At 45.6% G+C, this 27,300-nt stretch overlaps 2 protein-coding genes across 5 annotated transcripts in view; both read right to left on the bottom strand.

The window, feature by feature from the left end:
* The window catches only part of stim2b (stromal interaction molecule 2b), a 29,675-nt gene extending 18,279 nt beyond the window's left edge, over positions 1 to 11,396 (bottom strand). The window contains exon 1 of one of the 2 annotated variants that reach the window (XM_076028381.1): positions 10,194 to 11,396. In XM_076028381.1, coding sequence (XP_075884496.1) covers positions 10,194 to 10,344 — 151 coding nt within the window. In that variant the 5' untranslated portion in view covers positions 10,345 to 11,396. The remainder of the gene's footprint in view (positions 1 to 10,193) is intronic. The other variant, XM_076028380.1, reaches the window with a different exon arrangement.
* A 1,001-nt stretch (positions 11,397 to 12,397) lies between these two features.
* On the bottom strand, positions 12,398 to 26,789 carry tbc1d19 (TBC1 domain family, member 19). 3 transcript variants are annotated; one of them, XR_012926850.1, is made up of 22 exons: positions 26,587 to 26,789; positions 26,315 to 26,387; positions 26,188 to 26,233; positions 25,331 to 25,406; positions 25,098 to 25,172; positions 24,689 to 24,752; positions 24,037 to 24,083; positions 23,701 to 23,811; positions 23,089 to 23,161; positions 22,172 to 22,210; positions 20,734 to 20,846; positions 19,995 to 20,069; positions 19,648 to 19,710; positions 18,486 to 18,570; positions 18,199 to 18,243; positions 18,052 to 18,084; positions 17,407 to 17,516; positions 17,220 to 17,311; positions 16,245 to 16,360; positions 16,065 to 16,135; positions 13,229 to 14,312; positions 12,398 to 12,518 (listed from the first exon to the last, which is right to left on the bottom strand). XR_012926850.1 is itself a non-coding variant. In XM_076028382.1 (21 exons), the coding sequence occupies exons 1-21, from the start codon at positions 26,680 to 26,682 to the stop codon at positions 14,238 to 14,240; spliced, it is 1,578 nt and encodes a 525-aa protein (XP_075884497.1). In that variant the 5' UTR covers positions 26,683 to 26,789; the 3' UTR covers positions 12,920 to 14,237. The 3 variants fall into 3 exon arrangements, 1 of the variants encoding a protein (XP_075884497.1); XR_012926851.1 differs by lacking the exon at positions 22,172 to 22,210; XM_076028382.1 differs by lacking the exon at positions 12,398 to 12,518 and having other exon boundaries at positions 12,920 to 14,312.
* Between the last annotated feature and the right edge of the window lie 511 nt (positions 26,790 to 27,300).

Raw genomic sequence — 27,300 nt, 5'->3', positions numbered from 1 at the left:
TCAAGCTTGTCCCCCGTAACTTCTGCCCATGTGGCAGCATCGTAAGTCAAGCTGACGGCTCCGTACTAAAGGCGAGTAAATAAAGCTTCTGGGAGAGTCTACCATTTCAGCTCATCAGCAGCCATTAGTACGACGCAAATATCATCAGCCGCATGCAAATGTCGCCAAGCTGGTGCAGAGGGCGAGCCGCAACTGCTGGCACTGAGTTCTCACGGTGCCTCGAGAGCTCTCGCACTCGCCCGAAATCAGCCAATTGAAAATTTTGAGGAGGAGAAAAAGTTGCACGAATGAGGGGAATGTGACGAAGTTCAGCAGCAGGAGGGGAAGAATCTGAAGGATTTAACCTAATTTCTGAGGACGGTACAGCAGCGCTTCCAGCTCGGCTCACGTGTGAATAATGTCTTACTGCACCATTGTTGAACATGACTCACATGTCAAGGCGACAGTGTCCGAATTCCAGCCACCACAGATGCTTGCAAAACAGCTCATAAACAAAGCTGTACCCTGAAGCATGTGTTCGGGCTCAGCCTCCTTATGTCAGAAATGAGTCATTGACACCCGAGTCATCCCAAACCTGATTATCTTCAACGCAGCGTGTGAGTCACAGCATCTACACTGAAAATAATTACAGGTGGTGCTGGGCCTTCTCAAGCAACAGGAGTGTTAAAGTTCAGAAGTTCAGCATCCCCAGAGACGTGTTGCTGGTAGGTAGGAATGAAGGAAGTTGACGCTTAAAAATCATGTCAACATTAAAACTTCCTGATCAGACAAAGTACTTGTTGGCTGATCAGTCGAGCTGAACAAGAAATTCTAAATTGCAATCTCGATTCCAAGCAACATTTTATCTCCTTTTGAGGTGACAGCGATTCTCCTGCATTTTATTCCACTCGATACGTCACAAATAATGGCTCCTATTTTCCTCTCGGATGTTCTCCAGCGCAGCCTTGCCGCTGCCTGCTCCCTAAACACATTACAGAGCGTCGCAACATCATGTGATTCAGTGGAGGAGGCAGGTCCTGCAGTTGAGAGTGCAGGATAAGAAAAAAAACTGAGGATGTGGTTTGCGAGACTACTCGAACATCCTGTTTCTTTTCTGTTGAAAATGTTCATCAGTGAAAAATGTACCAGAGAATGGTCATCTCAGGTCTAAACAACAAAACAACAACAAAAAATTATTCACATTTTTTCTAGAACCGTGCAGCCCTACAGATCAGTATGATGATCAGCAAAAACTGTTTTTTTTTGTGCTCAGTCATCCCCCAAAAATCCCAATGGAAGTTTTTCTACCACCAAAGAAAAGTTTTAAAATAAACTCCTTGTTCTTCTTGTCCTGGAGGCTCTTGGCCTTCCTGCAAAACAAACTGAAACTGTGTTTGTTCTTCAGGAAAGTGTTTGTTAAAAACTAAAGTCTGATCTTGTGGCGCAAATGTATTTTAACCAATATGATTGCAGTGTTCCTTTCAGGAGGGTCGGGCATTAAATTACTGAATCGGTAGCCGTCATGCTGTCTGAACTCCCCCCAGAAAGAACACCGGGTCACAGTTTCACACAGTTTTCCATCCTTTATGCAATGCTGTATTTCCATCACAGAAGGTTCTGATTCCTGCACTTAATTTAATCAAACCTTCAGTAACTAAAACCCAGGATATGAAAGCATTCCAGAGTTCTATTTAAGGTGAAGTGAGGGACAGGGGAGCTGTTCATCTTCAGCCACAGTCATTCCCACCAAAACAGGGTATCCCCTGCTCATCTAACCCACCATAATGGGCACCATAATCCGCTGCTTATGCCACAGATCACATGGTGAGAAGAGGCAGCGAGCAAAAAAAAGAAAAGAAAGAAAGACAGTTTGGAGGCCCGGAGTGTCGGATCCAAAAACTTCCAGAAAAGGAGAAGCTACCCGCGGCCCGGACATGGCAGGATACTTTATTAACAGCCTGAAACACGGCGGGTGATATATGCTGCAGGAGGAGAAGATGAAAAGGCAGGAGGAGGCCGAGCACTGGTTTAATGCAGTCACTTAACAATCTGCCCTTGAGTAAAGCAGCTGATGGTAAAGTTAACATTGAAAAAAAATACAAATATTCTAGTGCAAGTTATGTCGACAAGCATTCGGAACACGTAGGTCAGATCACCTCAGTGCGGATGAAGCCTCCTCATGTGTGTCACAGCCTCAGGAAAGAAGAGCTGAGAGTTAAGACCTTCCCACAGGCTGAGTGACAGGCATCAATGACAGGGTGAGGGCTCACTGTCATTAGCTGCATTTCCATGACCCCTACAATTGTGCAAAACCTAAATATCGCATTAAAAGCTTTGAAAAACCTCTTAAATATGGCTAAAAGGTTTTGACGCTCTCAGGAGGTTTTTCAGACGTGTCGATATAGAGGTACATCGCAAAAGTGTCATAGAAACATTTTCATGTCCCTAGACGTCCCTAGACGTGAATTTGCTTGAAGTGAAAATGGTGCGTTATGTTTGGACGGAGGAGGAGACAGAACATTTTTACAAGCAATCAAAGAGAAAAATATAACAACCATTCTTGAAACGTCGAAATGCAGATTTATACAAGACATTTTGAAGGGAAAATGGGGTCTCGCGGGACGAGATTTTACGAGAATTACGGCTTTTGCGCTTCACACCATTCAATGGAAACACCTGCAAATCGTAATTGTACTTTGTTGAAATTTTAGAATTATCGCTTTTATTTTGCGAGAAACTGTAATGGAAACAGAGAGGGAGGAAACCCACCAGGGCAGGAAGGGGAAACAAACAGAAATAAAACTGAGGGGTATCGTTCTGACCAATCAGTTGAAATAGAAACTGAAGGGAGCTGATGGCCCACAATTTGCTTGCGTTTTCATTTATTCAATACCCCCTCCCCACAGCCCCCCCCCCTCCACCCCACCCAAAAAAAGATGTATGAAGAAATTGTCCAAAATCAAGCAAAATACAAGAGGTGGATTTAAAAACTGGGCTGCTCAGAACCGCCCGTGTCACTTTCACTGCTGCACTGTGACACCTTGTAATCCCAAAGGAAATGAATAAAAAAATAAAATAAAAAAAAACCTGAGCCATAATAAAAACAGTGAGTGGGGGTGTTTGGGAGTGAGGGGGGCGGGGGGGGCTGCTAGTTCAAAACGAGCAGGCTGGAGAGGCAATTCAAAGAGTGAGCCGAAGCTGAAGCCCCCCTGCTGGGAGATTTGTGACGACTTATGTTTACATCTGGTTGGATCTGCCGTGCTGCCGTCAGCCCGAAGGCTCTTTGATGAGGATTCACCACCACACAGAACAGCCTGCTCAAACTTCCGACTCGCTACCTTTAAACCCTGAACGCTCATCAAAACAAGCTGATGCGCGCGTGAGTCCTTCTTGAGAAGGGCCACTTGAAGATACGGTCACAGCGGCAGCACGGGAAAGTCTGCAGAGCCGACAGCAGGTTTGGTTGTCTTCTCCCTTCCTGCTCGACTGGATTCTGACGCTTCTCCCACTCTTTCACAGACACGCGCGCACACACGCACGCACGCACGCACGCACAGACACACGCACATACACAGACGCTTCAGGCAACGAGGCAAATTCAACAGGGGTGGATCCGGGAAGTACTTCTCAACAAGTGAGACCAAAGAAACTCCTTCGCAACCCGAAGGATTAATAACGCACAAAGGTAGAATGTAAACCCGCCAAAGCGATTCCAGGCAAAAACGGGCCGCTCCAGCGCTGCTGCCCCCGATGGAGGACAAATGAAGTGTGGACAGAGCGCCACAATGTTTGCCCGTGTGGCTCAAGCCCCCAGACTCCAAGATGGCAGCCCTTTCATTTCAATGAAGTTGCTCAGCCAGGGCATACGGCAAAAACGTTTTTCATTTCACAGTAGTGTTTATTTTTGCATTGCGGTTTATGGGGAAAAATGCTTTTTGGGACCATGGGATTTTTTTTTTGCTGCAGTACCTCGAGTGGCCACTGGGAAAAATCGGTTATAATACATCCATGGTGTGGCTGCCGTGGAACTCGACCAAAGTCGCTCTGGCGGCGTCGGCTGCTTTGATGTGCAACACAAACTGGGCCCCTGGTTTGGCTCCCTTGAAGAGAAGGTCGAGCGGCCCCTCCCACCCAGGAGCCACCTGTTGGTCCGGACGTGCTACCGTTAGCGGCACCGAGACGGATTAGCAGTGTCTCCGCACAGTGAAGCAGGTCTTCAGAATTTCCTCTGGAAAATGGACTCAAATTGCTGTAATTGGAAATGAATCCATGTCTCAAGATTAATTGAAACAGAAGCGGCAGGACTGGAATAACCGGTTCCGCTCCCAAGAGGGATTAGCAGCATCACATCACACTCAGTCACTTATGTAAAACAACCAAGCCCTAAAACAATCTTCACCCAACTCATTACTGCCTGTTTGAGAAACAGGCCGTTCTCACGTTTTGGACACAAATGCTCTGTAAACAAAGGTAATGGGAGCAAGTGAGAGTGAAAGGAAGCAGTTTTGACTGTCATCCAAACAGCCACAAAGACCCCTGACAGGACGAGGAGGACAATTATTCATATGGATATCAACAACAAGGAGAGGGCAGGGGGTGGGAGGGGGGGGGGGAGTGTTGAATACTTTTGCAAGGGAGAATGACTGATGAACTGATTAACACTGATGATTGCAGCTCTAAGGTAACTCAAGTGTGAGGTTGTTGTGCTCCACCGAGAGGGCAGCATGAGCACACGGCCGAGCAGGATTAGGTGTATGGCCGCACTGGAGAGGGAGGGAGCGGCATGCCAAAGAAATCCACACCGCTCCTCGCCCCCTGGTGCCCAGGTCTCAGCATCACGTGCCCTCGCCAAGGGAAAGTCCCTGAAACTGGAGGGGAGCACTTCCCACAGGCTGCGTCTCACTTGAAACCCCACAGGAGTAAGAAAATAAATCAAAAACATAAAATAAAGACAATTTGATTTATTATTTTATATAATAATAATAATAATATTAATAACAATAATAATAATAATAATATCTTCTAATCTAATTCTTCTCCTCCTCCTGCCAATCAACAATCACCTTCAAGGAGGTGCGAGGCAGCACAGTCAGTCGCTGGTATTTCTCAGCACCTGTGAAGGACGCAGCCAGGACTCCTTCCTGCGTTAAGGTGTAAAGTATTATCACAGCAGCAGCCGCTTTCCGTGGCGCCGCTGCCGAGGAGAGGATTTCACTCAGACACTGTAAAAATGACCTTCAGAGCTGCGTGAGCCGGCGGAACAGAGGTCGTTTGGAACGTTAGGAGGTTAATGCTCACGTTTGATGAGCCTGAGCAGCAAACTGAGGCATTTTCTCTGGTAAATTCCAGCTGGCAAACCACTGCAGCGCTGCTGTTTGTCCAGCACGGTGCAGAAACTCAGAGAAAAAAAATCTATATCAAATCAAACACGTTCTTTTTTTGTGTGCACTGTTGCCAACCTGTGTTTTCATCACGTGGGGCCCTGCTAGCAGCCCATAAGCTGCTGGCTCAGGGGGGCTCTGTGTGCGTGCGTGCGTGCGTGCGTGCGTGCGTGCGTGCGTGTGTGTTGAATGGCGACACCTTGGGGGGCGCCGTTGCTGCTCAACAATAGAGGCCTCCGGATGCTAGGCGAGCACGCAGCCCTGCTACTGTACCGCGAGGGCCACGCACAGCAGGAAGCAGCGCACAGCTGAGTACAGTGACCTACATCTGCGAGCGACTAAGGCGCCGCCTGCGTGACTGGCTGGGCCCTGCCAGCTGCTGCACGCCGCCACCAGACACAGCCTGTGTGTGCAGGATTAACATGAACAAGGAGGTCCTGGGAGCTGAGTTCAAACTTGTAAAAAAAAAAATACCCAAAACTACCAAAAGAGGAATTTCAAAAAAGACAAAAAGCAAAAAAAAAAAAAAAAAAAAACGACAGAGGCATTTGCGATTCAGGTCGTGGATCATCGCATCTTCTCCATCCCTGCACCCACAGCTCAGCCTGCGGACACTGAAGGGTCCAAACTGTTACATAAAAGCCAATTACTCACGTTAAAGTCAAGCGGGTCGCCCGGAATAACCGGAACCTGTTACATCAATGAGCAGGCGGATGGACGACTTGAATGGAAAACCGCACATCGTTAATTTTAGCCCCTCTGAAGCGAACAAAAAAACCTCGGCAGGAGCCTGGCTTCCCTCAATCCAGGCTGCGTTGGTTTCCATGGAGCGGAGGACACGCACTGGCAGCGGCAGGAAGTCGCCCAAAAAGCAGACCGGCTTCTGATTTGCCTGCAAAAAACGAAGGAGTCGAGAAACGATGCCGGTTTTTAAAACGCAAAGCGTGACAGCCGACACGCAGGAACGTCCCACGTGTGCTTTTTCATCCCAATCCTGAATTTTAATCAGCGGCGACCACTTTTCTGCATCTGCAAATTATGCAACGCCGGCGCAGCCGGCAGGCAGATTACAGCAGAATGTCATGTTCCCCTCGGCCAGAGGGAAGGGCTTTGTTTGTGGAAACGGCAGGCAGACATATACACACAGCGCCATTAAAACTGGCGACGGCCACGTTCGCACCGCCGCTTAACAAAACGTCTTATCTCTGCCGCAGAGCGTCCAAATGCACCGACGTAATTTATGGCTTCCCGTTGCGTTTTACACGAGGGGAAGGATCTCATGGGCTGTGCAGCTCTGCGTGCAAATGGATTTACCAGCATCCAGCAATCAGTCAGAACTTAAAACTTTAAAAAAATTAATTAATTAATTTCAAAAAAAGAGAAAAAGGCCCACAATGAGGAACAAAGAGCAGAGAGGTGTCAGAGTGAGTTTCACGGCAGCATGCAAAGTTCTCCCCGCAGAGACTCGCAGGGGAAGTCACGTGCGGCTGCTCATCTGCATCCAGCACATCCATCGAACATCTTTGTTCCCTTTAACGCGCATTCCAGGTCAAAACAGCGAGACGGAGCAGCGCAAAAGACCCCTGACCCCCCAGTGACTGTCGAGGTTCTCAGATCGTTCCGCTTCCAGACGGCGACGCTTTCAAAGACCTGTCGGGAATTATTCAGCATCAACAGACGACACCTTCACTCACCATCTGTTAAAACCGCATCCCGTCCCTTGAGGCCCAGTGAACAAAATGCCTTCATGTGTCTTAAATGTGTGTATCAACGACAGATTGGGGGGAGTGCTCAGTGAACACCTTCTGCTACTGAAGGTTGTTTCGTGCTCTCCCAACTCACTCGTAACGCATGGAAAGTGGTCACGATGTCCAGAGGTCAAGATGTCCTTCAAATGAAGGAGGAGGAGGTGCTGAAGTTCCTGGCGGCAGGAATTCATTTGGGAGGCACCAACTTGGACTTCCAGATGGATCAGTATGTGTACGAGAGGAAATGTGATGGTTTTTACATGATCAACTTGAAGAAGATGAAAACCTAAAACTGCAAAGTAATGAAACAATGTGCCTCAGCCAAATTGCTGATAAAAATGAAATAAAGGGTCTAAAAATGGGAAAACAGACGACGGATTTTACGGCATTTCAAATTTTCAGTCATCAGTTAACATTATCATCACACAAATTCCCTTTTTGACTGCACACAAGGGACACAGGGGAGCTTCAATGTACTTCTGAGTCACTACTAGTGTCCGCGTGCGTCAGCATAGCGTTGTCGCAGCATAAAAATAACAACAGAACCAACAGCATCAGAACTCTGTTACATTAAAAACTTTTTTACAGTGAAACCCAATATTTTGTCATGATAACATTTTATTCCAACAAACAAAGTTTTCTGGCTAGTTGGTCCTTTCGATATGAGCAACACAATAAAACACAACATAGACACAAGATTTAAAAATGGCATCACTTACAACAAGTGTAAAATCAATGGGAGATGCTATTGCCACATTGTGAGCCACTTTTAGGCAGCAGCAAGCAATACCACCACAGCCCTAGATAACTTCAATAACACCGTGGGAGCCCATGGTGACTCCATGACGTGCCTGATGGGAACTTGCACCAACCTTGTGTATACATATTTGTTGACAGGGTGTGCTAAGTTGTATTTTAATAATGAATGAAAAACAATAGGAATATGTCGATGCTCCTTATTAAAATGGGCGGCACAACCACATTACTTCAACAATGGTTTTAACAGTCATCAAACAGCGTCAATAAGGTTTAACCAACCAGGATTAGCAATCATGAAGGGATGATGCTACAATGGTTCGCCATTTAGATACAGTACTAAACAGAACAGAAGTTCACCTCTATACATGTTGCTACATGTTCCAGCTGCTCACCAGAGGAGCCCCACAGCTGCTAATGTGAAGCCATTCTGTTTTAATGACAATATGTCGGACCCTACAACCCTAAATTAGAGAGAAAGGCACCAGGGAAGCGTTCTGTTCAGCGGCTTTGTATCCAAATTAGTTTCAAACGTGAGCCCCTGCCCTGCGTTTATCCTGGGCCCGCTGGGTAAAAAGGAAGCTGACCTTTGCAGGAAGTGGCAGGAGGCCGGGAAGGCTGCGCTCTTGTTTACTGACACTATATGAAGTCCCGCGCACCGTCCCTTCAGCGCCCACTTTCACACTGCGCAGTGAGCCGTTGCCGTGGAAGTGGCCAATCAATATTGTAAAACGCTGTTGTTGTTTCTTCCGGAAGGTGCCTAACGCATGTCAACAGTCGGCCACCAGCGCTTAACAGCCGTCTGGGCCCAGTTTTACTGCGTGGCGCAGAAATGCCTGATAAAATGGCTTTGAATACAGAGATGAGCTCGAAGCTGAGGCTGCCAGCATTTAGAATGAAGGTGGGAGTTTGACTCTAAATATTACACAGGTAGCCCAAAGCATAAAAAGTCCAAATCAAACAATGTTCAAATGATTTTGCCTGAAATGTCACATTTTCTGTATTTTAAAGAAGATGCAAATTCATGCTAATGTACAGTTTGCTGCAAACACAAACCTGCTACAGGTTATAGCGAGTGTCTCTAACTACCAGGATGTGGTGTGGTGCTTGTTTTTAAAATGAGAATGTACACCAAACAAACATGTGCAACTGGGCCGAGAAGCAAACCTGTTGCTCTTTCTTTGTAAAATATAATCAAGTTGGCTTTACAGAGGATGATATCATTGATATCATTGAAAATGACTGACGCCATGAGACCAGCACGGACCAATGAGAATGCCTAAACCTGATGAAAGACGGCGCACATTTCTCTCCCTACTCTCCCTCTACCTACTTTAAGAATACCAATTAAGCCTCAATTGATCTTAGCATGAAGACTAAGCCCAACTCAAGGACAACAGCCATCTTTGTTTAATCCTTAAAAAAACAAAAAGCGTAATATAATTTAACACAGAATCTGCTTCCAACAAAAAAAACAATATCTGTATCCCACTTTGTCAGAATCTTCCTGGAAGGCTCTCAGTCATCACTGACTTGAGGAACAACAAACTCATTTCTGAACGACTTCCAGGACAGCCGCAGCTCGGAAAAACACATTCATCGTTCTTTGACGTCAATCGAGGCACTGTGGCAGGATGGAAATGTTGACTTTTCATCAGAGATGAGCAGCAACCTTCCATCGTTGATCACAAGGCACGCAATCCCACACCCTCCTTTCAGAAAAATCCATGTGTTGCAGCGAACGACCTTGATTTCAGGGTGAAGCGAACACCCTGTAGACACCGGCCGGCTGAAACAGATGCAAATAGATGGAAATCCTCCCCCCTCCCTCGCCCGCTTCTCCCCATTAGGTTATGTCAATAGCGGTGTTTCCAGATAGAAAGTCAACCTGTGGCCCTGTGGCCTCCAAGGCAACTGCCTGGGGAGGAGCGTAAACACAGAGGCTCACCTGTGAATTATGCACACAACCCGCTGCTTTGTCATAGCACAGGACCGGAGGGACGAGGGTGGTGGGGATGGGGGGGGGGGGGGGGGGGGGTACATGAGGAACATGGAGGTGCTGCGATAACCATCGCAGCATCTGCGTGGATGCAGCCCGCATTCCTGGCATGTCAAGCATTCCTCGGCCGATGCAGGAGGGAGGGATGGATGGATGGGAAGAGGGACGGAGGGAAAGACAGTCGGTTCCCAGCGAGCGAGACGCAGGGCTTCCCCCGGCTTCCCCCAGGAAGAGCCACACAGAGGTGGTGGTGGAAGAGGAGGAGGAGGAGGAGGTGGGGGGAGGAGACCATTCCCCCCTAAAGCCACGAACGGCTGGCTTGCGGCTTACCTGTTGTGGCTACGCTTGCAGCAGCAGCAGCAGCAGCAGCATTAGACGGCTGGCTGGGTAGATCAGTGGAGTGGGAGCACACCGAGCCCAGTACCGCAGAGATGACGAGTCCACGTAGCAATGCATTCAGCAGCCGGTGGATGCAACTCATGGTGGTACCAGTGAGGGGAGAAAAACAAGTCTTTCGTATCCTGTAGGACTGTAGGCGAGGGTAAAAAATAAAAAAACGAAAACCACAGGGAGTAGAAAGTGTATAAATGGAAATGATCAATATTGTGTCTTTTTTAGAAAATAAAGACGCAGAATCCCCCAAAAAATGCCCCCAGCTTGAGAAAAAAAGGGGGGGAAACACCTGCTGTACATTAGCTGGCAAGGCGGCTTTCTGCTGTCACAGAAAACCTCACAGGGGGCTGAAAAATGGCCTCAGAACAGTTCATGGTGGGTCAGCCAACTTTGAGAGGAGATCCAGATTAATGAAGACACACCGGGGAAGCTTCTAATGGCTCGGCTGGATGTTGACCAGGGCTGAACTTCCGAGGTGAACGGGACGAAAGCCCATGGCGGAAATTTAACCGATTTCTACCCCCCCAAAAAAGAAAGAACGAACACAGAAAATAATGGGAGAAGACGGTGAGGAGACAAGGCGACGTGTGATGACCGCAGGCAGCCGAGCAGCAGCGGCGGCACACATGCAAAAAAACACTGAAGGAATTCCCTCAGAATTATAGTACGCCGGAAGAAGAAAAAGAAAGAAAAATGAATCCAGGATATCCAATACGTAAAGCCGCTTCACAATCCTCACGTAGGCCGGTGAGTTGGGAGAGAGCAGCCCTGCTCGCACTCCCACGGACACAACACCAGCACCGGGGACGGCTTCAGCATAGTGGACGGCTGGCTCGCTGCTCCACAGCGGCAAAGCCCGAGGCGTCGCGAATGACAGAGAAAAATGACAATAATATTAATAAATAATTGGGAGAACGGCTCTGCTCCGCTTCCCGACGAACGCCGCCCACCGTCTAAATCAAGTTTTCCAGTGCAGTCAGCTCTTCGCAGCTGATACTGGATCTCCCTCCTCGCGTCATGGTAGCTGCTCTGCCGGCTGATGATGCAGACCGGGCGGGGGAGGCAGAGCCCAGCGGGCCGGAAGTGGGTATGAAAGGCGTGGGTGACATCACGGAGGGGTGGGACTATATGGCTGCTGGCTGTGACGGCAACTTAAATAAATAAATAAATAAATAAATAAATAAATATTCCCCAGCTGCCGGTCGTCCGGCACGGCCGCGGTTCGACCAGCTGTTATCCCCCCGGCTGAGAGCGGCTTCAAGCGGCAGCTCACTTCCGCCCGGTGTTTGGGGCTCCAGCCGCGGCGGCCAGCGGGAGTCCCGGCCCGCCCGCCGGCCACACTATCACAATCATCCCCGCAGGGAACTTCCCTGTTTTATTGACCCACATCTGAGACGAGGAGAGCCGCCTCATTGTTTCTGCAGTCCGGCTCCATGCGACTTTTCCCTGGCGACCTAGAGTTGTGATTGGCTGCAGTGTCCCAACATGGCAGAGCCTGATTGGCTGCTTCAGATTGCATTCTACGCGGGAATTAAAGCGGCATCAAAATGATGAGTCCCAAGTTGCCTCGAATTGTTTTTATTTGTAGTTTTCATTATATAATTATCCTTTACTTCCACCTTTATTATGAAGGCAGATCGATGCATTTGTGTTTCAAAAGTACAGCATTGCAGCACAAACTGATGCATTTGTGTCCAAGTTTAATTAAAGTTTTTTTTTGTTTTGTTTTTTTAACTCATTATGAAGTAAATTACATTTATTTCGTATCAAAGGAACAGTTCAAAGCTCACTGCATTTCAGTATAAAAATCCATCTCCAAGTTATGCCATTTCTACACTGTTCAACAGTGTGTGTTCGTTCCAGCAGATCTGGTGGGAAAGTGTGGCTCAAAATCTGAACTTCTGGTAGATCGGTAGGTCTGCCTGGGGTGCCAAATGCAGGCAAAGACATGTCCTGGAGGCTCACTTCTGGTGATCAAATACTATTTAGAGCTCAGATATCAGATATCCACTCCACCTTCTACAGAGGGACCATCGAGAGCCTGCAAGAGAGCTGCATCTCTGACTGGTCTGGGAGCTGCACGGCTTCAGACTGGAAGTCTCTGTAGAGAGTGGTGAGGACAGTGGAGAAGATCCCTGGGACTTCCTCCCAGCGAAGACATTGCACACATGCTCGGCTGCATAGGAAGACCTCACCTTCTCCGTTCCGACCCCAGCCACCCCCACCAAACAGCTTCTTCCCCGTCTATCAGATTGCTCCATGCTCATGCAAGTACCTAGAGACAATATTTATGTTTTTTGAACTCTCCGTCACTACATTTTAAAATGCTTTTTCTATTCAGTGCAAACATTTTCTGTTTATTTTGCCATTTATATTTATACTCAACAATCAAAACTGTAAGAGCATAATTCTACTCCCTGCTACTCTGCTTTGTGCAATACTCCATATACCATCTTGTCTTTTGATATTTGTATGTTTATATTGCATTCATATTGACATATATATTTTCTGGTTATGTAGTCCAACCATCACTTTCATTTCCGAAGAAGAAAGTACCACTGAATGTTTCTATATAAATGCCCTATTTTAACCATATATCACTTTGGCATGACCTGTTTAAATTGTCTATAAATTCCATAACAAAAGCCCACAAACTGAATATCTCGAGCTTTTTCCAAGGATTTTATTTCATATTTCATGATCATAAGACGGGGGTATTCCCTGTGTGTGACTCTACAGACACACACTAATTAACTTGTTTCACGCAACTTTGTGTGTGAAGAGTAAACTATATTCTCAAACAGAAATATCATTGTGTGCTTTGGACCCTCATAGAGCATGTCCAAAACAATACTAAGAATTTCTGTATCACAATTATGTCTATCTACAGCTATCTAATTCACACAGGCACTGTGTCATTGTAATTTGTTGAGAAAATGGAATCTGACCTTTATTTTGTGTCGCTTTATTACCACAGCTTCCGACCTTAAAGCATGAAGTGCACGAGGCATGTGCTCCTACGATGCAAAAGAACATCAGCCACACAGAGGAAATGCGAAAATCACATTTAGGCAGCGACAGACAGTCAACAATTTAAGATTCAAGTCTCGCAGGACTGTTTCTCCCCAATGGCCATTAAGAAGCAACACCACAAAACATTTATTTCTGACACTTTTTTCCAAGTCTGAGTACCAAATAAAATGTGTTTAAAGGAAAGCATTGGCATCAGGAAGAACACAGTTATTTATGTATATATATATACATATATATATATATATATATGTTGTGTATACATATTTGCATATTAGTCTGGTGCAATACAAAATAGGTGCAAACAATGCAATATTTAAACATTAAATACCATAATGTTAAATAAATACATACAGGCTATCTAAAGGGATTTAGAAAGCAGCCAAATGAAACGTCTCCAGACACTCAGCAGCTCATCAAAGCAGAAATCATCCGGGTTGCTTCTAATCCAGTGGCCTTAATGCGTCTGATCCCCTCATTCATCTGCACACCATCATCACGCTGTTGTAACAGGCGGGGGCTGCAGAGCAGGATAAACTGTGCTGACTAATTAGCACTTGATTAGCTGAGCTCGTGCATGTTGGTGTCGTCCTCTCCTGCACGCTACCCTTCACAAAATTACCGCTTCACGCAACTCGTAACCTGATGGCAGCTTCTGCAAGTGTAGTATCGTCTTCCCCGCTAAGCATATGTCCTGGAGTTGGATCAACTGTCCTCCTCTGTGGGCTCCTTTTACATTCTGAATGCAGGGTATAAACTATTTATGGTTCAACGGCACTGAGGAGGCGGTTGGTTTCATTTGGACGAGCGCGAGATGATACGTGGGATGCCCGTTTTCCTTCAACATTGTGCGACATGTCACCTGCAATGCTTCCTGGCGGATTATGTATAGCGTCAGCGTGACGCGCGCCAAGTGGCGAAGACAGCGTGCACACAGGTTTTTTTGGCTCCTCAGATGGTCGTGGCGTACAGGAAGATCTGGATGAGTGGCATTACCTTCAGGGTCGACAGGTCAGCGAGGACAGCCTGCAAAAAAAGAAAAATGAAACACAAGAAAGACTTTAATCCCATGGCCCATTCTACATTTGCCCACCAGGGGGCGCCAAAAAAGCACCCCCCCCTCTACTCCCCCCCCCCCCCCCCCCCACACACACACACACACACACACACCCGCGACATTCTCCAGAGGCACATTCCAAGACTTAAAAAAAGACTCTAGTACATAATGATGATGCAGGATCTTAGGAAGCGAGCGCTGCTGCCTCAGTGAACACCGCTGCCCAACTCTTGGGATCAGCTGATGATTCATTTTAGGGGTCCTATCAGGTTTAGAGGCGGGGGTTTAATATTTCACCACTGGGCCCTCAGGGTCTAAATATAAGATAAGAAGCTGTATGTTATGATACCGTCCTCCTCTCTGCAGGGGCAGCTGGTAGATGAGTCAGCCAGTGTCTGGAGAGGAGGAGTCAGGCGTCACACAGCACTTCAACCCATCCACCCCAAGCACCACACGGTCTATGCAAATTACGCACACTAACGCATGCAAACGTGTTGAGTGTTCACTAGCTGCGTTTCCATTACCCCTAGAATTCTGCAAAACCTAAATATTGCAATAAAAAAAAATAGTCACGGAAACACCTTAACTTTGAAAAACCTCTCTCAAATATCCCTAATAGGTTCTTCTGCTCTCATGAGGTGGTTTTTCAGACGTATCGATATAGAGGTATATCACAAAAGTGTCATGGAAACACTTTTTTCGCTGTTAGACGTCAGCGGAGGTGACGTACGGGGTCACATGACCAGTTCACTTCAAGTAAAAATGGCGTGTTATGATTGAACAGAGGAGGAGACGGAATATTTTTTACAAGTCATCAAAGAGAAAAATATAACAACCATTCTTGACAGCAAACAACATCGAAATGCAGATTTATACAAGGTATTAGAAAAGGAAATGAGGGAGAAGGGCTTAGAGCACAGAGCAAGGCACTGATTGGGCAGGAGTTTTGACGAAAGATGAGAGGGAGTTTTGCATGAAAACCAAAATTGCCATTTTTAAATGGCCTGCGTGTGGATTGAGCGACACGCAATGAAAAAGTCATCCTGGTTTTGCAGCTGGTGGTCGCAGTACAGCAAAACAGTGTCGGGAGAAATTAAACAAATATATACAGAGCAGCTGCCAAGCGACTACCACAGCATCAAATAGAGGGACTTATCAAAGACGCTTCATTTTTGTAGCAGCCTGAGGGATGCTGGGCGTTCTGAGTTTTGAATAGACGCTGTTGAAGTTAAAAACAGAAGCTTCTTCAAATAAAGAAGTGTTTTGCCCCAACCAATGTTTGTTTATGAGCGCAGGCTAATTAGATGGAAATTAGGGCGGGAGTTAAGAATTTGACTGTTTGCCATTATGACACACCAAGCAATGCCGTCTGTTTTCCAAGAAGACGGCTTTTTACTGGGCATACGGCGGCGTGGGACTTGATCATGACTTCAGGCTGATGTCAAGGGTGAGGGTTCTATAATGTCCAGTTGGGTTTTTTTTAGTAACCCAATTTTCTGACTTAATTTTCCGATGAGCGCGTATAAAAAGTTTGGGCAACTAAAGCACTGGATGCTCATCAACAGCTATTTACAGACTTAGTGGAGTATGTGCAGACAGGAAGACGTCTGGGAATGGGGTGTCATTCTCTCTCTCACACACACACACACACACACACACACACACACACACACACACACACACACACACACACACACACACACACAGCGACAGAGACGTACCTCGGCCGAGGCCAGAGATGTCACCTCCATGAGGTTCTCAGACCGGAATGCAAACACAGCAGCTGCGAGGACTGAAGGGGGGAGGTGTGTGAGCAGAGGAAGTGTTATGGCAGAGGGCTGTAAAACAAGCGTAAATCGGGTTCTAATATTGTCAAATGCAAGAGCAGCAGTTGCTTTTACCTGCGATGATCTCCAGCGAGTCGTATCCCAGGACTCGATCCCACAGTAGAAGCAGCTGGTCGGTGGACAGGTAGCCAGAAAAGGCCCTCACCATCCACTTGAAGGCGATTCGCAGTCTGATAACAAGAAACAACAGGCAGTCGTATTATGTGACTAAGAACAGAAGAGAAACTAGGACATGAAAACAAAGTACGGAGAAGTTCCAGGACTTGGTTTGGTTTTCATTACGTTATGACAACAAATTGTGATTCCAATTTTTTACCACATGATGGCAGTGCCTTATCAAAAAACAGGATAAGTGCTGTTGAAACGTGTCCTACAGTTTATTAAACTTTAAGAGGAAGAACAGCCAAAAATATAATAATAAAAGATGAAAGGTAGGTTTTTCAGAATGTGTTTACTCATAAATGTGCAAAGCAAGAGTTTTGAAGTTTAAAAAATTATTTAAATAGCGTTTAGAACTCATCACAATGACTAAAACTCTAGACTTTCAATCGGTTCAACTGCCTGTCTGCCAATAACTCTGTCTCCTGGTTTTATATTAGCTTTTTAATCTATTTTGTTTGTTTTTCCCCTTAAATGCTATTTTGTTTGTGTTTGTAGATGGCTGTTTTGTTCTGTTAAAAAGAAAAGGCTAATAAAAATATATTTAAAAAGAAATTATGTAAATTTGTGCAATTCTATTTTTATGACATATCCCCAGATTCACCATCTCTTACAAAAAGTCCCTAAGCAGTTTTTAATTTTCATGATTTGTTTTAACATCTATGACAAAATGTCTTTCAGGACTCCACCTCGAGGTGTGTCTGACTTTAAACTTTAGGAAAATCTACTGAGATGTTTGACTCTTGGCGACACTATTTGGCCGTTGTAACGGTGCATGAGTGGCACATTCAGCTCGTTGCCACCACAGTGCGGATGCCACGGCAGGCTGAGGCAGCAGCAGCAGCAGCAGCAGCAGCAGCGCCTACTCACGGCTGAGCCCCGATCTGTCGCAGGTGGTAGAAGAGCTGAGGCAGGTGGGCCTGCAGCAGCCGCTCAAACTGCAGGCACAGAGACACAATGCCCTGCAGGGGGAGGGAAGCAGAGACAAGTGGTGAGATTGCAAACGACCCGAGCGCAAGCAGTGCACAAATTCGGGGGGGAAAAAGAGGCAGCTTACAGATGAAGAGGAGGAGATGGAGTGCAGCCGGAAGAAGTAGCGGGTGTACATTTCCTTGAACACGCTGTACAGCTTGGAGGGCTCGTTGTACAAGAAGCACAAAGGCGCCACTGCAGCGACAAACGCAAAACAGACACTCATATTCTACCCCAGGAAACAACTTTATTTTTCATTCAAGGCAAACGGCTAAGCCTCACATGGCTCAATTTCCCAAAAGCTCTGTTGTTAACCCTGTTTACAGCCTCCAGCAAAAACATTTCAACACTTCAGTTTCATACCTAATATATTGGACCTTCCATATGTGAAAAGAATGGATGTTTCTCATTTGCAGGCCATTCACTGGCCAGAGACTTATTTTATTCTTGCTACTACTTGCAAGCTAATTCCTGCAACTTCTATAGCAGAGCTCAAAAAGTTCAACATTTTGGCAAATGGTTTTTGGAGTTTGAAGTTCTTGGACTGTTTGTGTGATGAGTTTTGAGGGAGGGCGACCTGCACAGTTCACTTCCACTTTTGCCAAGCTGTGCTTAGTGTCTTCGCCCCCTACAGCTCAAAACACCTGGCACTGATAAAGGGAATGTAGCTGCTCATATGACTGCAGGGGTTATGGCGACAGACCAATACACAGGGGTGGGAAATACTTACCATACATTGAAAAGCCATGAAAAGGGATAACACCTGTTCAGATGAGATGTGTCAGTCAAACAAAGTAAAAAAAAAAAAAAAACAACAGAAGAAGTTATTGTGCTATAATATATGACAGAAACTTGGCACAGGCAACAACAAGCTCACCGTTGGGAGGATAAATGATGGCGGACTCTTCGTCTCCAACCTTCCCTGTCAGACAGAAGCACGCACACACACTTTAGGAGACACAGCAAGTGGGTGGGTGGGTGTGTGTGTGTGTGTGTGTGTGTGTGTGTGTGTGTGTGTGTGTGTGTGTGTCCCAAGTACTGCTATCGTGTGTGACTTTGGGGTTGCAGACACACAGCAAAGAATCAATTGGTGTAAAGTGGCACTCCAGTGTGTTTACATGATGATGGATGGGTGTGTGTGTGTGTGTGTGTGTGTCCTCTCACCCTGGATGTAGGATCTGGGAGGGGTGGCACTGTTGTACTTGAAGTGATCCAAGACGGTGGTGTCCCGGGAGAAACACAGCAAGACCTGACAAGACAGAGGTTAAAAATGAGTAGTGAGAACCGGTGGTGAGGGGGAGACCTGTCACTATTTCACTCCTTGTGTTTGAGGGATGGGTGATGGCCTCGAATCCCGTCGGCACAGTCAAAGCGCCTGGAGCCTCTGAACATCGCAGCACCGTCACTGTGTCTTCCGCTTCATCCTCAGGCACTTGAGATAAATTACAGTCGCAGTCGAAGAATGCAATGAGACAAGCAGCCGCTTGTTATTATTGGTGTGTTCTGTGTGTCAACTCAGTGTTTTTGCATGTTTTAATTTAACGGTTGCTTGGCTGTCTCACAGTCATGGTGTTTCTAAGACATGGATTTCTCTTTGGGGAAGAAATTCAGCTGCTCTTAAAAACAGCTATAACATTTAGTGTGAAAAGGATTTTCATTTTTTTAAATATTGGGATTCTCCACTATGACACTTTGTTCTTGTATCCTCCCATTTCACTTCCCTCTGTGCCATGTCAGTCTGTGTCAGTCTCCACTCTCCCTGCAACCAGTGCATTTGCTACTGCCTAGCGAGCCTGACATTGGACCAATATTGACCTGCGCTGCGTTCTGTTCTCACTTTGCTCACTGCTGAGTTACCGTGGACCGTGACTTGTCAGCGCAGACCGGGGGACTCATCACCAGCGGCGAAATAAACCGGTTGCCATGTGTGTTAGCGCATGTTTATCGCCCAGGCGGTGAACGGCAAACAGAACGGTGAAGAGCAGAGCAGCTAACGATAACGAGCTGGTATGCGCACCTGTGTGTGTGTGTGTGTGTGTGTGTGTGTGTATTACATTTTTTTGATATTTTATTCATAGTTATAACAATTATTCCCAATTACTGTTCTCAACTTTGATAGAGAAGATTTTCGGGTTCCTGGGCAAATACTCCAATGGATGGATCCACGTGGTGCGGAGCATAATTCAACAAGACGTTAAAGGTTATTTCAAAAGCCAGCCTTATATTGCTGTGGCTGCATGGGGTATTTAGTTGAGGCTATTTAAGGCTATAAGACAAAAATGTCTTGTTTAAGTCCAAAGGGCTGAGAGACACGAGAGACACCAACCTGATAGAGGAAATCTTCAAACACAAAGTAGTAGTCGTCGTTACTGGCGGTCAGCTTCACATCCTGTGGTGCAGGGATTTCAGATGGAGTCGTTATCACTCCGCAAAGTTCAGACAAAATGTTGAGTGTGCAAGAAGCCAAAGGAGTGTAACGCATGTAAACCAAGATGCCTTATCAGAAAATATTTCAAGGACACAAAACCTTTGTATCATAAGTTTATGTTGCGCTCTGTAAATATTTTAGGGTTGGAACTAAGATCTCACAACTGTCACTGTTTGTTTGTACGAGTTCTGGATTATTTTGTTTATGCAGCCCGAACAGAGTCAATACAGCGCACAGGAGTGTACCTTATAGATAAGGTTGTCCACTAGCAGGTCGTGCTGTATGACTCCGGCTGTGAGCTGCTCGTAATACATCACATCCTGAAACAGACAACAATTCCGACATTAAAGCAGAATCCAGAAAATAATCTAGTATTTCTAAACATTCATCAATGAATTTCTGGTGATGATACGTCTGTAAATTATTTATCTTTTATAAAGAACTAAAACTGAACTGAAACAAAGGAAGATTTATTTCCAGAGTTCTGATTTAATCTTGCCACACTGTACATTTGCCTGCTTCAATTTATGTTCCTTCCTCTGCCTTTGCTCTCTGAGTCGGGTCCCCTCGCTAATCTTCATCCCGGACTTTTGTTTTATCGCCGTCGCCGCGACGAACTGGAGAGTCTGGACTCTGGCATTTTGCACAGGCGGCTGGGCTGTTTAAACTGACGTGCTGGATCGCCAGGCATTTGATTACCTTAGTGTTTGAACATGTGGACAGAAGCGCAGCCAGCTGTAATACACAGCAGAGGGGCTAAAACTGAGGGTTTCACAGGAGCTGGTGAGGTCAACCGGTGCCCACGGTTCGGTTTTAACATCGGACTCCCAGTCAGGACTTGAGATAAAAAGAGCCGCGACTGAAAAGCCTAACAGTAAACAGCCGTGTTGGGAAAGGCCGCAGCTGCGCCTGCTTCATAACAAATAGTGTCAGCCTCCACCCCCGTACACCCCTGGCTGCGTGTGTGTAAAGTGCGCGTCGCACCTGCGGCTGGTTGGTGGAGTTGAGGATGAGGGCCCACAGCTCGGCCCGCAGCCCTGTGGGGCAGCCCTGCCGACTGTACTGCTGCGCCGCCGCACTGTCCTGCTCCTGCACCACTGCACCAAGTCAAAGAAGGAAAAAATAACATACATGGACAGCAAGGTTTTCTCAATGAGATGCGCCTGTTTCCTATCACTGACTACACACACTGTAGGAGAACACAGGAGCGATTGGTCAGTTAGCTGGTGGCCAGTCTAATCCTGATCTGACCCACTGGAATCAATACAAAGGCTCCTGCTTGGCAGACAGGATGATATAATCTGTACAGTAAACAGTGAAGTCATCCATAACAGTGGTGCAGAGGCCGCGGGTGCAGCTGGGAGAGTTCACACCTGCTGAACATCGAGCGGGCAGCTCCACTCTTTTCTGGTTTCCCCACAAAATCCCAATTTGGACTTTGTATTTATGTTTTGGGTAAAACTCTAGGAGGGAATTAGCATGACTGGGTTTCTCGGAGACAAAATTTCCTTAAAACAACTGAGAGCAAACTGTATGTTGGGTTGCCACCTCACACATTACTCAAAAAATGTTTCTCTTTGATTCTAAAATTGGTCCATTTTAGGAACCTAAAAAAACAGCACTATATGTTTTTTTTCTTTTTTTTAATCCTTCAAATAATTTTCTTCAACATGTCTGCAAAATGGCAGAATGCTTTAAATTTCAGCGTGCGCCGATCAGACATGAATCTTTAATTCAGAGACACACAAAGGCTTTGCTTGGAGGTGCTGGAAAGTCAAACCTTTTAAACATCCTCTCTCAGTGCTCCTGGCAGTTCATTTGAAATAAACCCACCACAGCTCAGTCATATGACAGCGAGCCGCACCGTGATCCCTCTGCAAATAAAATCCAGCTTGTGTTTAGTCTAGTAGATTATTTCTGAGCGGTCCCCACAGTGAGAAACATTGTAGAGGAAAGCAGTGAAGCAGTGAAGGCGCTTTTAATGTAACTATGAGTACGTGTTAATCAAGATAAAGATTGTACTAGGGACTAAATTGTATTAATTTTATGCTGTGTATTAATTTTATGCTGTGACTCGATGGCCCTGCTAGTCTCCCAGACAATAAAAGATACAATTTAGTGCATTTTTAAAAAATATTTTTACAGATTGTACTCAGCATTGCATGTTATTTTGGTAGATATCACTCTAGTCCTTTATTTCCTATGTATATTAACCGTATATTACATTTCTTACGCACTTGTGGTTGATGTCCTTGGTTGATCAATGCTTTACGTGTCATCCTCTGATAGTTTCCTTGGATAATTTACCCATTATTTGTTGTTACTATAATTTATGCGTCACTGAACCAAGCTGCGTTAGTGTGTCCTACAGGGTGCAATCGTAACAACAAAGAAGCCACATCTAGAAACAGGAAACACTGACCTTTTTTCCCAATTTGAACATAGTCGTTCTCAAACAGGTCTGCGTGTGCATGTGGGCAGATAGGAGAAAACAGGAGAGTCAATAATCCGCAGCACTTTTCTTTCCTCCCAGGCTAATTTTATCCCTTTGATTTTCAAATGAAACTGCGTCTGCTGGAGACGACTCTATTTAAAGCCCAAACACCCGACTGCAACAATGTCAATAGATGACTGACAGCAGATACTGCTGGAGAAAACGCAGGCCGCCGTGAGGCAGAGGACGAGACCGGCGGGCTGACTTGGAGTCGGGCGCACTGGTTAACGTCAGCGGTCTTCAGGTGATCACATCCATCACCTCAGTGTTTCTAACCCGGTGCCAGAGTGAAGGAAGTGTTCAGGATCTGATCATGTGAAGGCTTCATCTTTGTTAACAATCACATGACGAGTGCAATGGGGATAATGAGGACTAACTGTTTCAGCAGGAGCATCATTCAGCCATCCTGTCCAGTGAATCGTGAACCACAGCAAAATGAAACATCAAGCCACGATCTCTCATTTATTAACAAGACAAGCAGATCCATGGATGAGGTCAACTTCATGTGGTGCAGCATCTTTATTCACATGTAAAACTTTTGATCATATTCTTTGTTTCATTCACAACCACTAGTGATGTTTTCTAGTAGTTTTGTAAGCAGTAGCAGTGAGAACAACTAAGAACTAACTGCTGCGAAAATGTATCTTATTTAAAATCTATTTTTGAACTGCAGACCATCTTAGTTTATGCTTGTGAGACTCTAAAATACTTTAATACATCTTTTATTGGCGATGCCAGGAAACAAAATTGATCCTGGAAATGGCGAAGAGCATCAGTGCTTTGAGGAGAAAACTATTCATACGTGTCCAAGCTGTGAGATACTTCCATGAGACTTTTGTGCGTACCTGGATGAATGTGGGCGTGATCATCAATTCCCAACTGGCCCTTGGTCAGGTTCAGCTCAGAGTAAGCCTTTCTCTGAAATACAGAAACACACAATTTTTGCGTCCACCGTGCTTTCTGTTGGCGGCTGACAGAGTGGCAATATGGCAGAGTGTAAATCTTTTCCCAGTGGCCATTCGAGGTACTGCAGCAAGAAAATCCCATTGGCCCAAAAAGCATTTTTCCAATAGACCGCAATACAATAATAAACACCTGTAAAACGTCTCACTGGACGACAGTGATCTGAAACACGATTCATAGCAAGTATTTCTATTGTAGATTTTTCAGTGGTCTTGTAGTCGTTAAAATCGCCATAAAATCACCAGTTAAGAGTTTATTCCCAGTGTGACGTCACAACGTCAGTGTCCAGTGTAACGATTCTCCAGAATCATTCTGATTGGCCAGATAGATCATGTGAGTTTCAGAGGCATGATGGGAAGTGACACTACCGCACATGCTCTATGGGCCCATTAATGCGGAAGTCAAAAACTTCTTCAGCGTGTGCGCTGGGTGAGCAATTTCATTGAAATGAATGGGTCGCCATCATGGACTCTGGAGGCCTGGTGTCCACCTACCAGCTGTGGGATGTCCCGCACACTGAGCGGGACTTGGATGAGGCCCCAGTGGCTTCTGATGCCCACATCCTCGCTGCTGTTGTGATTCGGGTTTCGCAGGTTGATTAACACCTGCGCGAATAACAACAATGTCGGACGATGACGTGACTTTTTTTTTCTACCTTCTTTAACAAGAGAATGAAAATTCAGATTATGTAGCTGTTAAACATGTATATGTAAGCATTTTGATCCTGCCACAATGACTAGTAAGGACAGCTGCTGGCAGCACTGGCTGAACTATTTGCTTTAGTCTGCACGATGAGTGAATAAACCAGTATTAAATTAAACTGGGCTCACCTCTAGGAAGTCCTTCGGGGCATAGACGGGCCTGAAACGACTTAGATCTGTGAACACAGAGAGATTAACACATCTCTAAAACCGCAGTAGACACCTAACTATCTGTTAGCTAGATGATCTTGCCCTCTGAAAGCAGGAACATTTCTTGTAACGCTGAGGAAAAGTGAAGGACCATGTCGCCCCCACAGCAGTACAATGTGCCAGAGATTTTAGACTTTGGAGAGGGGAGTGACTCCTGTTATCAGTGATTCACACATGGAGTCTGGAGAGCTTCTGTGTACGCCGTTAGCAGTGTTTACAGCAGGAAAACTGCACATCTTAAATGTTATCCTAAATGTTTTGTATATGCATCTGAGCTGCGATAGCATTGTTTGAACACCACATTGCTGCGTCCTGTCTTGGAGAACAGTTTGGCTAGTTCGAGACAAACAGCTCCTCCACTGGAGAAGCTCAGCGGTTAATAATCATCTGCTGCTGCACAGCCAGAACCTCAAAGAACCTTGGGGTGATTGATCACAGCGCGAAAGCACACACAAAAGTGGCAGATCCAGTTTGGGGATATGTTCACGGTGCCTCAACCATGGGCAAACAAGAATAAAAGTCAACAGGGATAAATCCTAAAAGGCGGAAGGCAACAGTGGCATCCAGAAACCTGGTTCATCGGTGCCCATCTCGTTCCATTTGCTGGCCAGGTCCTTCTGCTCGGCTGCAGGCCTCTGTGGGCGGAGAGAGGAGCCGTCTGTACAGGGTCCTGTCTGAATTGTGTCAAAGTGAAACTACGGTTCTTTGATTACAAATTTGGTTGGCATTAAAAAAAAACACAAGATAAAAAAGATCCCTGCCTCTGGTATCTGCTTACCATCAAACTATGTTTACAAAAACACTGCAAAGCCTTTCCCGACGCGGCTTAACTCGTTCTCTGTATCCTTTCGATTTCAGTCACGGCAATAACACATTCAGAAATTCGCTAAACAGTTGTGAAAAAACAACCACATTACAAGGAAGACAAAAAAACGAGGAGCTGTTGGAATGACAGGTGTGATTGACAGGCTTTGAGGTACCATGCGAGCCAGAGGCACGTCGAGCTCGCTGCTCATGCTGTTCAGGCTTTTGAGGACGCGCTTCTCCCAGCTGGCCTGTGTGAGAGAGCACACAGAACACGGGGGAACGTTTGGCTGCAAATAATACAAATGCATAGCTGAGAAAAACAACAACTGTGAAACTGCAGGAAAGAGCAGAGATTCAGATCGGTAGTGGAGGCAGGTGTGACGGAGATCAGAGCCGACAGACTGACCTGCGCCTTGCGCATGTAGGCCAGCGGCTCTTTGAGATGCTCGGGAGGAGCCGCCGGATGGCTCTGGGGCAACTGTCTGGGATCAACAAAAAGAAGAGGAAGGAGTGTTATAGTACAATAGAAGATGGGAAGATCTGAGGAAAGATGCAGCAGGCTTTTAGAATGTAACATGAGCCGTCACACAGCTCAAGATGAGTCAGATCCAACAGTGGTCTTGTGTCTTCTCCTCTTTTAAGCATACTGTGTGACTAATAATCTTTGCGCTTCGACAAAATCTAAACACCTACAGGAGAGTGTCGGGCTGACTAACGGCGAAAAAGGAATGAGCCCATGTTAAATATACAGCTTGTCTTGCTTTGAAAGCAGAGCATTACGAGGCCTCCTGTGTCAGCACAAGCCTGCAGAGAAACAGGGATGTTTTCATCTGAAAGGTAGAGAGGATGGAGGAGGGACAGTTTTTACAGCCATTCCGTCAGCGTCTTGGAGTGGACTCTTTGGAAATGTGGAACAACTCAAAGATTCATTAGACCTAAATCTGGAAAACTGACCACACTCCTTTGAGGATGGACATTTTTTCAGCAACAATCTGTGTTGTTTAGACACTTAAAAGAGATGATGGAATCCAACATACAACAATATAACTGGACACCAAGACCTGCAATTCAAATTAAACATCTATTAATTACAATTAACATAATTCCATCTATAATTTCTGTAAATAACAAATAAACCACATTTGGAAGCAAAACAAAGAAGAAGAAGCAGCAAACCAAAGAAGATCCGCGTCAAATGACATTAGTCTTGTTTAAGTTCAACAATAGTTTGTCAAATGCATGAGTAACTTGAGTGAAACTTACATAAGCAGCTCTCTGTAAACAGCATTCTGCAGCTTTCGCTCCCACCCTGTAAATACACAGAAGTGTGATAAGGTAAAATTGGAAAACTTCACCTAACGCAGACTGGGGAGAAATAATGAAACCATACCTGATGCTTTGAGAAAACTGCGTACGTCATCTTTAAGGGACTCCAATTTTATTTCAGGTTGATGTAAACATTCCTAAAATATTTGGGGTAAATAAATTAAAGGGGTATCTAGCAATAATATAAAAACGATAATAATATTGACAATAATGTGCCACGCATGATATATCTGGCTAATTTCAGATTGAAAACTGACTCTTTTACGACATTCGAGCCCCGTTGACGGCAACCTGTCCCGCAGAGTTAGCCGGATGCTAGCTTGTGGACTAACTCACTTTGGCTTGTCTCTCTATCTGCGAGTGTAAATGGCTTCCTTTGAGGCGCTGCACGATCTGAGCGATAGTCAGCGACAGCTCGGCGTTGTCGTCCATCTTATCGGCTCTGCCGGGGCTTCAAATGTCGAGTACAAACCCGCCGCGGTCAGTGAGTCTGCGGCGCGATGACAGCAGCAGTAGCATCCATCCCGACCGACCGCACAGTTTCTTCTTCTGCGCTTAGCAACCGAAGTACCGCCGCGGCGCATGCGCTCTTGGGAACATGTACTACACACTTGATTTCTGGCAGGAAATCAAGTGTGTGGAAAAAGTTATTTGAATAAGTATGTGTCTGAAAACTATGATCATGTGAAAAAAATAAGTTATTTCTTTCGAAACGAAATAAATAAATTCATACACAACTAAATGTCAAGTTTATAACTGAAATAGTGCTTAAATTTAATCTGAGCTGCAGGATTTAGCAAACACGATAAGATTGTAATGAAATACTATCATTGCACAAAGCAGTCTAGCGTTACTCAAAAATTACTCTTTTTTTTTAACATCCCACCTTATTTTACTATTTAATTAAGGAGATTCGCAGAATACATGTTTAGGGACGCTGTCCGACTCCCAGCCCCATCCCCCAGTGACATGAGGAAAAATGAATAAAAGACTATAATTTAAACCCATTTGAAATGTTTGCCCTAAACGCTTCTCACCGGGGGTGGGGGT

This window comes from Nelusetta ayraudi, unplaced genomic scaffold (assembly GCF_046127955.1).
Source record: "Nelusetta ayraudi isolate G7.1 ecotype Tasmania unplaced genomic scaffold, CSIRO-AGI_Nayr_v1 ptg000022l, whole genome shotgun sequence".
NCBI lineage: Eukaryota > Metazoa > Chordata > Actinopteri > Tetraodontiformes > Monacanthidae > Nelusetta > Nelusetta ayraudi.
This window is presented reverse-complemented; position numbering and strand designations above follow the sequence as displayed.

Bases quoted from the DNA above. Each gene is read 5' to 3' on its own strand.
- tbc1d19 (XM_076028382.1), bottom strand. From the start codon at position 26,682: ATGGACGACAACGCCGAGCTGTCGCTGACTATCGCTCAGATCGTGCAG. The intron at 23,162-23,700 runs GTAGGTGGACAC...TCTGTATTTCAG, and splicing joins TGCGGGACATCCCACAGCTG to AGAAAGGCTTACTCTGAGCT. The intron at 16,361-17,219 runs GTGAGTAGGCGC...TCTTGTTATCAG, and splicing joins CGACAGATCGGGGCTCAGCC to ACTGCGAATCGCCTTCAAGT.